We start from the raw sequence: 13,843 nt of genomic DNA, 5'->3' as shown, positions 1-13,843 counted from the left end.
TAGAATGTTAGGGAACATTTTGTTGGCTCATTGCCCATTAATATCTACTCTTCACACACATGCTTCATTTGGTTTCAAAATTTGTGACAAAACTGGTAATCAGGCATGGATACAGGGGAGGGGAAATGAAGGAAATGGCCCACTCTCTCTCCTGAAGCATGAAAGGGTGCCTTCTAAAAGGAGCACTGAGGGCGGCCACTTATGTTTATCCCCCGAAGTTTTATAGACTTAAATAATGAAGACATACTTTATTTATTTAAAAAAAAAAAGCTATACTGATTAGATACTCTCGCAAACATTTCAAACAACAAATTCTGTGTTCAACAATCATGGATGCGTGGAGAGAAAGTGGAAAATTGCGACTCCCTTGAAAGTCAAACAGATTTGAATGACGAACTAAAATTTTGTAATTTTCTCCCTTTACGTCAATTTTTTCTAATTAAAATCTCGAATGAACTGCCCGGTTTCAGATCAGGTAAGAGAATAGGGCTCTTGCACCGGAAGCAAATTTAAATGTAGCTCCAAAACGAAGTTCCAAAAGGATGCCATGACCTCCTTGATGAGACTAAAGAAGGCTTAAAATTGCGTTTCTAAGACTTAAATTTCGGAAAATTTTGCTGGTTGAACCACCAATCTTAAGGACCCAATTAAGTCTCTGATTCACTCCTTCCACCTTAACTTAATCAAACATAGCCTAAAGATGTTGGCTCTAAAATCCAAAATGTGTTTTCAGAGAACAGTCTTTCCTAATGTCACCAAAAATTGCTTAGTGACATTTTTCGGACTTCTTTTTCGAAATTTTTGCGATGGAGGGCCCCGAAATCGATTCCCAAATATTACTACCGAAGACAGTCTCAATTAGCATCTTTAGACAGGCCCCTAATCCCACCCCCTCTCACTTAACGTATTAAAAAACAAACTAAAATTGCGTTTTTCAAACATCAGTTTCAAGAACTTTTGTAGAAGGACTCCGGATCCCCCTTTTCTCCAACGCAATTACTATACCTCAAAATTTCATTTTTAGACGATTCCGTGGAGCCACAGAACCCTTCCTGTCTAAACTAGCCTGAAATTGACTTCAGTTTTAAAAAACAGTTCGTGAGGGCACACTGAATCCCCGCCGCTCTTAGTTCCATCGTTATCAAACAATGCCTAAAATACGATTTCGGGACTTCAATTTCTAAAAAATTCCGGATTCGAACTGCTTGGCTTATGTAACTTTTTACGGCGCTAGGGCATACCCATCAATCGTCGAGGTGAAGTGGACAAAAGTCAATAGTTGTACTTTTTAGACATTAATATCGAAAAATATCCGAAAGATCCGCCGAAGCTTCCCGGTTTTATTAACGTCACCAAAAATAGTATAAAATTGCGCTTTTAGAAATATCCGCTTGAGCGCTTCAAAACCCTTCCTTCCAAAAGTAGCCTATAATGAATTTTAGTTCCGAAAAATATTTTGGTTCAGAACATTTTCCTGTTACCCCTATCGTTTTCAAATATAGCCGAAAATGGGTTTTTAAAACAATAGTGCCGAGAAGTTCCAGGAGGAAGGCCGAAAGATCTCCTACCGTAAGCAAAGACAGCCGAAATTTGCGTTTTTAACTTCAATTTTGAAAACTTTTGATAACGTCAACAAAGGTTACCTAAAATTGCGTATTTAAAACTTCAGTTTCGGAAAATTTACGGGATGAGTGCCGATCCTTCCTAAACTACGCTCACCAAAATGAGCTGCAAATTGATTTCAATTTTGAAAAAAATTTTAGGAAAGAACTCCAACATTACTTTCCCCTGAAGTCTCGAAAAAGTTCCTCAAATTGCGATATTTGACGTCAATTTCGAAACGTCAATTTTTTGTCCTTGCAACCGAACAGAACCAAAGATGAACTAAAACTATTTTTCATACGCCAATTTCGATATTTTTTCCGAAGCAATCCCCCCTCCTATGTCCTTCCTCTGATGTCATCGAAGACAGACTATAAAATGCTTTTTTACGACTACTAAATTTTGGCATCTATTACTTTCTTCAAAGATATAAATTGTACCTAAGGAGTTTCTTATTATAAAACTTTTCTCCCTTATAAGTTCATCATTCTTCTGTTATTTTTTTTTCTTTTCTTTTTTAAATTAGAACTTGGGATAGAAATTTGAAGAAAGATTTATATGGACGTTAAAGATTAGTCAAAATATGCAAATTACTCTTGAGGGGTGGCACATTAGGTCTTTGCACGCGGGTGGCCGACACCCTAGGATCGGCTCTGCCATTTTGTACAGGATAGCACATGGTGAGGTTAAGCCTAGTTCAAGGAAAAACTTCATAGTTATAATAAAAGCTCAATATTATAGTATTTAGAAAATTCCATTTGCAAAAATATAAATTAATTATATTTGCTGAAAAGGTCTGACAAATTATGCTCAAAATTCTTACTTTTTAAGTTGAAAAACTCTCTTTTCTGAATATCTCCACACACCTGATAACTAGATGAATAAAACTATGATGGATGCCTGATCACATCACTAGCTTTGACTGTCATCTAGTGAGAAACAGCTAAAATATTTTTAAATACAAAAATTGAAGGGTGGGTCAAGCCTCCCTTATGGTCAAGGCTCCCTATTACCCCTACTCACAAAGAGGTATTTCGGTATCACAGAGTACCTTACGGAGTCTCTTCTGCACCATCAATGTTCCAAAGATTAATGGACCAATTATTACAAGGCTTAGATGGCGTGGGATGTTTCTTAGATGATATTATAATTACAGGAAAAAATAGAAATGAACATTTGAGAAGATTAGAAAAAGTTTTGAGCAGGTTAGCAGAAAGTGGACTTAAAATTAATAAAGCAAAGTGTATGTTCTTTCAAAAGTCTGTTGAGTATTTGGGTTCTAAGATCAGCAGTGAAGGTTTAAATGTTTTAACAGATAAAGTTGAAGCTATTCAGAATGACCTAAGACCTCAGAATACAGGACAGTTAAAAGCTTTTATTGGTATGATAAACTACTACGGAGCGTTTATTCCAAATCTTGCAAATATTCTGCATCCATTGTATAAATTATTGCAGAAAAAGGTCCATTGGGTTTGGGATAAATACTGTGAGCAAGCATTTCAGAAAGTAAAAGTTTGTGTTCTGCAAGCGTTTTAGCGCATTATGATTCTGCACTCTCAGTTAAACTTGCTTGTGATGCCTCTTCTTATGGTCTGGGAGCAGTAATTTCTCATGTTTTTCCAAATGGGCAAGAAAAACTCATTGCTTATACTTCAAGAACCCTATCCAAGAGTGAAAAAAACTACTCTCAAATAGATAAGGAGGCATTAGCCATAATTTTTGGTATAACTGAATTTTCTCAATACCTGACAGCAAAACATTTTATTTTAGTTACAGATCATAAACCGTAAGTCTCAATATTTGGTCCTAAAAAGGGCATACCGCAAATGGCAACAACTAGGCTGCAACGCTGGTCATTACATTTATCAGATTTTGATTTTGAAATCAAGTACATTTATTCAGAAAAAAATCTAATGCTGATGCCTTATCCAGGTTACCATTAAAGATTGAATCAGTGGAAGAAAAAGGGTGGTCTATTTGTAATTTTATGGCAATGAATAGCGCAATACCAGTTGATTTTAAACAAGTGGCTCTTGAATCACGTCGAGTTAAAAGTTTAAGTAGCGTTTTGCACTACGTATTACATGGATGGCCAAAGGTAGATGAATCAACTGTAGAGAATGAGATTAAACCATATTGGTATCGTAGAAATGAACTGACTTGTGAGCAAGGTTGTTTATTGTGGGGTTACCACGTACTTATTTCGGTTCAATTAAGAAGAAGGATATTAGAAGAACTACATGGCAGCCATATGGGCATAGTTAAAATGAAATCTACAGCAAGATCAATTTTTTGGTGGCCTTTGTTAGATCAAGAAATTGGTTAAAACTTGCAATGGCTGTTCGAAGACACAAACCATGCCCCCCAGAAATAAGCTCACACCTTGGGATTGTCCAAAGAAACCATGGGAAAGAATTCTTGTCGATTTTTTTGGATCTTTGTATGGAAAAAAGTACATGGTTTTGATTGACGCACATAGCAAATGGGCTGAGGTTGTTCCTATGTCGAATATGACTGCACAAAATACTATAGAAAAACTGCAAGGAATATTCGCTTGTTTTGGATTACCACATACTCTGGTTTCGGATAATGGACCACCTTTTGATTCAGAAGAATTCAGGCAGTTTACAGCAAATAATGGTGTAAAGCATATTCCTACTCCACCATATCACCCCCAGAGTAATGGTGCCGCAGAGAATTTAGTGAAAACTGTGAAAAGCTGGATTGTAAAAGCAGTCACTTCTAAATGTGAACGACAGAGCACTAATAAGTTTTCTGTTCAAGATATAATTCATAAATCCTTGTTTGATTATAGGAATACACCTCATACTACTACAGGCGAAACTCCTGAAAAATTGATGTTTGGTAGAGCTTTATGTACCCGATTAGATCTTTTAAGGCCTAGTTTAGAAGAACGAGTGAAAAACCACCAAACTGATCAAGAAAGGAATTACAGAGGAAAATCTAGGAAAGGTTTTGAGATTGAGGAAAACGTTATGGTCAGAAACTACCGTGATCGAAATGACAAATGGGTTGAAGCAGTGGTACTTGATAAAATAGGTTACAGTGTATATTTGTGCAAAATAAAACAGACTGGTGTAGTATGGAAGAGGCATATTGATCAAATATGGAGCTGTCATAATGAGGATATGATCAAGTTAAACGAATTGGAAGACGAAGACAATAATTATCGTAGTAATCATGATAGTAAAACATTGGAATCACAAGAAATTTGGCCATACATCCCAGAAATAGACAGTTCTAGAGAAGAAGCGAACGAAGAGCAGCTAGAAAATGAAAATATTAGAACAGTAGAAGAAAACCCTAAAGAAAATCAAAACGTGACATCTCGGGAAATCAACAACAATAGTAGTGCTTACAAGCACCCTCATAGAATACGACAAGCACCAGACAGACTGGGTTACTGATTCATAGTATACAAACAAAAATTATAGCACTTTTTTTTGGAACTTTGAAGGGAGGAATAATGTAATATATTAGCATGTTTTGGCAACAGGACTTTTTATAATAGCGATTGGCAACATGAATTGATACTTTTAAATATGGTGTTTTAACAAAATTAGTAGTAGCTTTATTAAATGTTTAGTTTTTAATAAGCGATGTTATATTGTGCATATAAAACATTGAGAAAATATTTCTAATGTAGTTTCTCTCTCTCTCTTTGTTGAGTTTTCCCAAATCATAAGGTTAATTCCTCCCCCCCCCCCCCCACCCCCCAGCAACTGTTGTATTGCAAAAGAGTTATTCAAATTGTATACAATATTATATTTTGGTATGATAAAACAGTGGTTTCTCTGATCAACCATTCTGGATAGGATTAATTGCAAAAAGAAAGTTCAAATTTTGTCTTTTGATTTGATTTTCCAAAAGTGACACCCATGCTTAGGAACTACTGCCATAAATCTTATTTTCTGTTTTTAGAGAAAAAGTCTGTGCTGGCTTTGGCAACTTTGATAAACAAGAAAGCACCTTTTGTAAAGAAACGTCAAGTAATGCGAACAGCCTGTGGTGATTATAGGAAAGAAATGAAAGAAGATCTGAAGAAATCTAAACATGGTAACCATACAAGTTATTTTTCATTTTTGAAGTGTACACAAAAACAACATTTGTTTATTTAGTAATATTCCTTAACTCTTTTGTAATTCTAGCATCAAATTGGATAAGATAAAGAAAATAATATTTAAAATGAATAAAAAATTTTCACATTCAGTGCACTTTTGCGTACACTGAATATGAGAACATGTTTTAATAAACAAATCTGCAAATTAAATTTCAAGGGAATCTGCTGCTTTTGCTAAAAGAAGTAGAATAAATCCAGGTATTGTACTTTATGGAAGAAACGCCGCACCCCGTCGCAATCGCCGCACTAACAATGATGAGTACACAGTATGTCACTGATACTTTAAACTGCTTAAAAGGTAGCAAAAATAGGAAAAACAATTAAAAATTTGTTTATAATCATTAAAAACATTTACAGCGCTTATGGAAAAGGTAAAATTAATGTATGGCAATGGAAAAAACAACAATAGAAAGACATAAAAAGGAAACAAATCGACAAGAAAAGTCAGTTGCCAGATACCAAAAAAAAATTAAGTTCGTGCGGTCTAGTTTTTTTAAGTGGTTAGCTCCACTACAGCACGCTTTTTAAAGCTGGTCGCATCCTCTTAATTAGAAACTACTTTAGTTAAATCCCTCGAAATCGCTTGATTCAACATCAGAATGGAAGAGTGAGAGAAGTTCATCTTCCAATTCTGCATCATTTTCACGAGATTCTTCGTCGTCCGAGATAGTTTCGACAATCTCTGGCACATTTTTACAAAAGATTTCTGCTTGTGCGAAAGCTCCTTTTATAGTGTTAGGCGACACTTCTTTCCAAGCAAGCAATACCCATTTCGCCACTTCTTCATACGACGCTCGCTTAAGGTTGCCTGCTTTTGTGTATGAAGCATTTGCGGCCATCCAAGTTTCCCACTGCTTCCGTATGTGGCATTTAAAGCTGCAATTGACGGTTAAATCCAGGGGCTGTAGCAGCTTCGTTAATCCACCTGGAATAACAGCAGGAGAAGCAGATGCCTGTTTTGCGTGCTCTTTAACTGATTCCAACAAATGAGCGCGCATCGAATCAAAAATAAGGAAGCCCCTGGGTTCGGAAAAACACCCCTTTCGTTTCCGCCACTCTTCCGTTATCCAGAGCAACATTACTCTTTCACACATCCAGCCTTTTTCGTTGCACTGGATAACCACATCCTTCGGGAAATTTTCCTTCGGAACTGTCTTCCGCTTGAAAATTATTAGCGGTTTTAGCTTCTCCCCATCTGCTGAACAGGCGAGGACACACATAAACGAGGACTTTTCATGTCCTGTAGTCGCAATTGAGACGGATTTTTCCCCTATTTTGCTGACTGTCCGGTTGGGAGGACAATCAAAAGTCAAGGGAACCTCGTCCATGTTAATTACTTGTGAAGCTGTCAGCTTTTTATCAGCAATCGTACGATGTACGAAGTCCAGAAATGGCTTTTTTTATGCCTCCCAGTCATCAGGCAAACTCTGTCCAACAGTCGTTTTTTGCCGCACTGATAATTTTTTTCGGTGCATAAACCGATAGCCCCAGTTTGAGTTGCCGTTGAAATTATGTATGTCCATATCAGCGGCCATCCTTCTCGCTTGAATGCGAATATGCACTGTGGAGAGAGGGGATTCCTTTTCCCTTTGCAAATCCACTTTTCGAACCGATCTTCCAAAACAGGCCACCGGGCGGTTTTGCCTCTTCTAGCCCGTTTAGTTTTCGGCATCTCTTTGAGCTCCGCCTTTTCTGATCGCCAACGATGGATGCATCGCTCATCAACTGCAAATTCGCGTCCTGCAGCACGATTTCCAACACTCTCCGCCTTTTCAATGACCTAAAGCTTAAAGGCTGCAGTATAGCTCATGTGACGCTCAGAAGCCATGAGAGAAATTCAAAAATATCGAACGAACGAAAGATAAGAAGCGCTAGTAGAAAATAGGCTCGCAGCTTTCCAATACTGAATCAATGAGAAAGGAATGCCGTTTCACCTTTCTCCCTCTGGTTTGACCAGGGAGCAGAAGTGGAAGAGTTTATTTTTAACACCCCCGGAAAAAAAGGGGTTGGGTAGCCATGCGAGGCAACGTAGTTTTCAGATCCGAGCTGGTGCCATCTTTTGGCAACAATGTAAAATATACTGAAATTCGAATATCCGATTTTTTTTTTTGAAAGCAAATTAAAATTTTTAAAACATCACAAACGCCGCACTGCTATAAACTCCGCATTCCACTTTTTTTTGGTTTCAAACACGTAAACGCTGCGCCGTTTCTTCCATAAAATATGCTAACAGGAGCTATTTCTTCTGATTTTCTTCAGTCTTTCATTATTTCTATCTATTGGATCAAGAGCTCAGAAGTCGAAAGTCTCTAATGATGTGAATATCATTTGTTTTAAACCAACATCTCTATAAACTTTTTACAACATATTTAGGTAGAGAATGCTCGACATTTGTGAGAAGCAATGAAAATTTACTGATAAAAAAAATAATTTCAGTGTCTAGTATGACTGACTAACACTGATACATATACAGTTCTGTAGTTGGGGGAAAATGTTTCTGAGAATGCACCTTTTTGTTGCATAGATCTCAAGGCTGACGCATATTTGCAGGGTTTTTGCGCTCCGGGAAAACCTGGAATTGTCGGGGGAAAATGACATAAGTTAAAAATGTCGGGGAAAAGTCAGGAAAATTCCCAATTTTGCCCCCAAATTTTTTTTTCCAATTTTTGCACAGGGAATTTTGTGTCATGAGATCTAATCTTCGATTTTATCGATGTTTCCTGAAAAATAATGTAAAAGTTATGAGGCAAAATGACGCTGGCAATAAAATAAAAAAAAGCACCCAAAACAACTTCTGTGGGCGCCATTTTTGCCTCTCAACAGTTCCCAAGAAAAAAATTCCTAGGGTGAACAGGAAGTATACCTAAACTCAATAAGTGAGAAGACAATTTACTGCTTCTGAAGCACAAGCCTGCGGATGGTAGGGTCAATCGGGAAAATCGTTTTTTATATCAAAGTCTTTTTGTTGAGATTTTAATTTGTTTCCGATGTTTTCTCATGCAAATGCGGGGGACGAATCGGCAATGACGTTTTCTTGCCGATTCGTCAGTGTGACGTCACACTCGTTTTACTGCAGCGCTATCATTTTCTTTTCTTATAAAAGCTTGTGTCTTTAATTATAATGGCGAGTTGACCATTTTAAGTAACATGTCTGTGCATGAAGTTCATATTGAACATGATTTTAACATTTGAATTTACAAATAAAACTACATGCTTTTAAATTTCTGCCCTGTTTCATTTTTCCACTGCGTAAATCTCTACAAGGTTATGGGGCCAAGACATGAATTTGAAAATTTAGATGATGCTTGTGATGGGGGCCGATATTGAACACTTTGCTGTCTTTACTACTGAGTGAACTTTTGTGCTGCAATCATGGCTTTACTTCCTGAAGGATTCGAATTATTGAGCAATACCAACTGGGACAAATGGAAATTTGATGTATAAGTAGTATTATTGGATAAAGGAAGTTGGAAGTTTATAGAAGGAAGGGAAGAAACTTTTGACATGAAGGCGAACGCTTGAGAAGTAAACGAGTACAATTTGAAGCGTGATAGACCATTTTCTACAATTTACTATGCAGTAAAACCAGAGTTCCGACCCTTGATTCAAGACTGCAATGGCAGTAAAGAAGCTTTTGAAGCATTGAAGAAACAGTTTGAACCCAAAACAAGAGCTAGGATAATTCAACTGTTAGACAAATTTTTCAGCATGAGACTTTTAGAAAACGAAGAAATTGGCATTTTCGTAGCAAGAATTAAACTCGTGATCAAGAAATTATCTGATGCCGGTCATAATTTAGATGATTTATTTCGTGGATTTCAAGTGATTCGATGCCTTCCAGTTGAATATTCGGGTATTGAACAGATGATTTATCGTTGGGAAGATCAAGATTTTAAAATTGAAAAAATTGCTGAAGAATTGATAAGGGAAGAAAGTCGTTTGAAGTAACTACAAACGGATGCACATAATGAAAACAAGGTTAGTGCTTTCAATGTTTTTGATAAGTCTAGAGATAGCAATTCGAAAAATAAAGTTAATCAAATGAAATTTAAGAATGACCGTTCAAGTAAAAATAACTTTGTTAGAAATGCTAAGGGAAATAATGTAAATACTAAACGATTAGGACCGTGCTTTGGTTGCAATAAATACGGACATTTAATAGCGAATTGTAAATTGAATACAGTAAAGAAACACCACTCATTTAGAGTTAATAGAAGTGAAAACGAAAGTGCCTCATATCTACGTTATTTTTGCGATAATGAACTTTTATTGACTGAAAATCATATTAAATTAAATGCGTGTACAAATGAAACTGATGTAGTAAAAGATTCTTTTAATCTAGTCCTAGATACTGCTGCAACTTCCCATTTCGTAAATAATAAAGAATTATTTTGCGAGTTTGAGTACATAGATAACATTAAAATGTCACTTGCCGTAGGAAATTTGGAAAGCAATGTTATCGGGAAAGGAACTGTAAAGTTTGCTGTTAGATTAAATGGAAACATTAATTGGATAGAGCTTCAAAACGTTCTTTATAATCCGAATTTAAGAAGAAATCTTTTATCTGGTTCAAGATTAGAAAAAGCGGGGGCAAAATTCGTAGGTACAAACAGAAAAATTTGGATTTACAACAGTAAATGGCAAAAACTTTGTTTCGCGAAAAGACAAGATAGCTTGTATCATTTAAAACCATATAAATATGAAGTTAATGTTAAAGATAAAAAGGAAAGTATTTTTGCCGCAAACACGGGAAAAATGAAAGGAGCAAACGATTCAAAATTATGGCATAATAGGTTTTGTCATGTTAATTATAAATACATCATTGAAACAAGTAAGAACCAAAGTGTTCGCGGTCTTCCTGAACTAAATGTAGTAGATGAAGGGTGTGAGTCTTGTATTTTAGCCAAAACAAGTAGAATATCTTTTAAATCACAATCTTTCATAAGGTCAGATAAATGTTTGCAATTATGTTACATGGACGTATGTGGTCCTTTACCAGAACCATCTAAAGGGGGAAGTAGATATTTCTTATCTATTATAAATGATTATAGTAGATTCGTGACGGTATATTTGATGAAAACAAAGAATGAAGCTTTCGAACATTTCAAAAAATTTCATAGAAGAGCTGAAAATTTAACAGGGAACAAAATTATAAACATACGCACGGACAATGGTAAAGAATTTTGTAATAGTAATTTTGAGAAAGATTTAGAAGAACATGGAATTCATGCCGAACGCACAAACACTTGCACACCAGAAGAAAACTCGATCTGTGAGAGATTCAACAGAACGGCTTTAGATGGGATTAAAGCGACTTGAAATTCTAGTAAAATGGAAAATTCTTGGTGGGCTGAAGCATTAAATTGTTTTGTACATGTTTGAAATAGGGTATGTCATGGAATTGCAAAAACGTACGAAATGTTTTATAATCGAAAACCTTCTGTAGCATATTTTAAAGTGTTTGGATGTAAAGCTTATGTTGGAACCCTGAAACAATTAAGAAATAAATTGCAAATGAGAGCTAAGGAGGGCATAATGATCGGTTATGCTAGAAACACAAAAGGTTATCGCCTGTGGATACCTAATGAAAATAGAGTGATCGAAACATGCAACGTAAAATTTAGTGAAAACCCTAAAGTTGTGGAAGCTGTCCTGAGCCCAAAAACAGTTTGGAACTTTCATGTAGACAATTCGGAATTTGAAAATGGTGAATCCGAAGACGAAAAGGAGCAAGAACGTAGTAGTGAAAGTTCAGAAATCAAACATGCGTCTACATCTAAAGTTGAAAACGTAAAAGATTTGAATTAGACTCGAAAACCTGTCGAAAGACCGGACGGTTCGCGAACAGATATATACTATTACTTAGAAGGAACAAACACGCGATTCAGATCGAAAAATGACATAGAAACGTATTGTCATGCGAAAAATTTAAAATTTGAAGAAGATTTTTTTGACTTCAGTGGAAAGAATAAGTATTCGGGGAAAGTAACTTCAGTAGATGAAGCAAATCTCACAGAAATTGTACCTCGTACTTACGACGAAGCAGTAAAATCCGAAAACGCGGAAAATTGGAATGACGCGATGATTGAAGAAATTAACGTAATGAAAGAAAAAAATGTTTATGATTTAATAGAAAAACCGGAAAGTGAAAGAATTTAAAAAAGTAAATGGGTGTATACAATTAAACGAAATGAGAAGAATGAAATAATTAAATACAGCGCAAGGTTGGTCGCAACCGGTTATAACCAATTAAAAGGAAGGGATTTTTCGGACGTATATTGCCCAGTAATTAGTTTCTCTATCATTAAAGTGTTTCTCTCCATTTTAATATGTTTAATGGGATGGAAAAATTGTCGAATTGACATAAATAATGCGTATTTGTACGCGAAAAAATCTACATGTATCAACCTGAAGGATTTATTGAAGATAAAAATAAAGTCATGTACTAAACAAAGCGATATACGGATTGCACCAGAGCGGAAGGGAATGGTTTCTTGAACTAGAAAGTGTCCTTAAGAAAATTAATTTTGAAAAAATATCGTGGTGTAACTGCGTATACAAGAATCAAGATTCTATCCTTTTAATTTGGACATCGTAATTTTCGGGAAAACTACAGAAATAATAAATCAAGATGTATAAAATTTAAAGAAAGTATTTAAATTAAAAATACTAGGTAAAACAAAGAAATTGTTGGGGATCGAATTTATCGAAGATGAAAATGGACTGTTCATTCATCAACAAAATTATATAAAACAAGTTTTTGAGAATTTCTAGAAGTACAAAATTCCTATTACATCGCTACCAATGTCTCAAGGATAGGTTTTCTCAAAACTAGATTGTCCGCAAAGCGAGGAAGAAAAAGCTTTCATGGAAGAAATTCCTTATCGAAACCTACTAGGATGTTTATCTATCATTTCAAACAGAACACGGCCAGACATTGCGTTTGCGGTGAACATTCTATCACAATTTCAAGAAAACCCCGGACTGAAACACTGAGAGGCAATGTTAAAATTATTAGGTTATTTACAGTGTACAAGATTGTACAAATTATGCTTGTCCAATATTAACAAATTGGAAATTAAGTGTTTTTCAGATGCTGACTTTGCAGTGAACAGAGACGATCGTGTGTCTATTGGAGGTCTGATATTGTATCTGGATAATGTGCGGTAATATGGAGGACTTGCAAGCAAAAATGCGTAAGCCTTTCTACAATGGAATCGGAATTCGTCGCCCTGTGTGAAGCTGCTAAAGAAACGGTGTGGTTAAAGAACGTCTTAGATGATGAAACTTTAAAATTCGATTTAAAAGGATGCAATTTATTTTGCGACAACATGTCTGCTATAAATTTTTCAAGATCGCCGATAGAGAATAACTGCACAAAGCATATTGATGTGAAGTATCATTTCGTGAGAAAATTAGAGGCAGATGAAATATTCGAGTTGAAGTTTGTTTCTAGTAAGGAAAACAAAGCTGATTTGTTCACTAAGCCAGTGTCAAAAGTTAGTTTAGAGAACTTTTGTTCAAGCATTTTTCAGAATTTTTTTTTTTTTTTTTTTTTGTGAGTGTTGTGATTCAAATTGGAATTGAACTTTAAAAAAAAAAAAAAAAAAAAGGTTGACTTTGAATACTAAAGTTGAACATGAATTATTTTGTGTTTTTCTTTCAGCTATTTTCAAGTGAGATGATTGTTTATTTTATGAACTTTAATCGCAGTAATTTTGATGATTGAATATTGCTAATTAGTGAAGATTTAAATGTTTTTTTAGAAATTCTCTAGTTTAAGTGTAAAAATTGGTAATTCAAGTTGAATTTATCGTATAAATTTAATGAATTGTTTTGACAAATAGTAATGAGTTATATTTTGTTAAAATGAAGTATTTTTTGTATTAGTAATAGAAAAATAGTATGTTTTCTGCATTTGTATGAGAAAAGGGGGCCGTTTGTTGAGATTTTAATTTGTTTCCGATGTGTTCTCATGCAAATGCGGGGGACGAATCGGCAATGACGTTTTCTTGCCGATTCGTCAGTGTGACGTCACACACGTTTTGCTGCAGCGCTCTCATTTTCTTTTCTTATAAAAGCTTTAGTTATAATGGCGAG

General features: G+C 35.4%; 1 protein-coding gene across 1 annotated transcript in view; it reads left to right on the top strand.

Moving 5' to 3' along the window:
* The window catches only part of LOC129229869 (UPF0488 protein C8orf33 homolog), a 44,401-nt gene extending 31,418 nt beyond the window's left edge, over positions 1–12,983 (top strand). The window contains exons 3-4 of the mRNA XM_054864248.1: positions 5,545–5,679; positions 12,827–12,983. Coding sequence (XP_054720223.1) covers positions 5,545–5,679; positions 12,827–12,843 — 152 coding nt within the window. The 3' untranslated portion in view covers positions 12,844–12,983. The remainder of the gene's footprint in view (positions 1–5,544; positions 5,680–12,826) is intronic.
* Positions 12,984–13,843: the final 860 nt, after the last annotated feature.

Source organism: Uloborus diversus, chromosome 9, assembly GCF_026930045.1.
Source record: "Uloborus diversus isolate 005 chromosome 9, Udiv.v.3.1, whole genome shotgun sequence".
In the NCBI taxonomy this organism is placed as follows: Eukaryota; Metazoa; Arthropoda; class Arachnida; order Araneae; family Uloboridae; genus Uloborus; species Uloborus diversus.
Note: the sequence above shows the minus strand (reverse complement) of the source record. Positions and strands in the feature narration are given on the sequence as shown.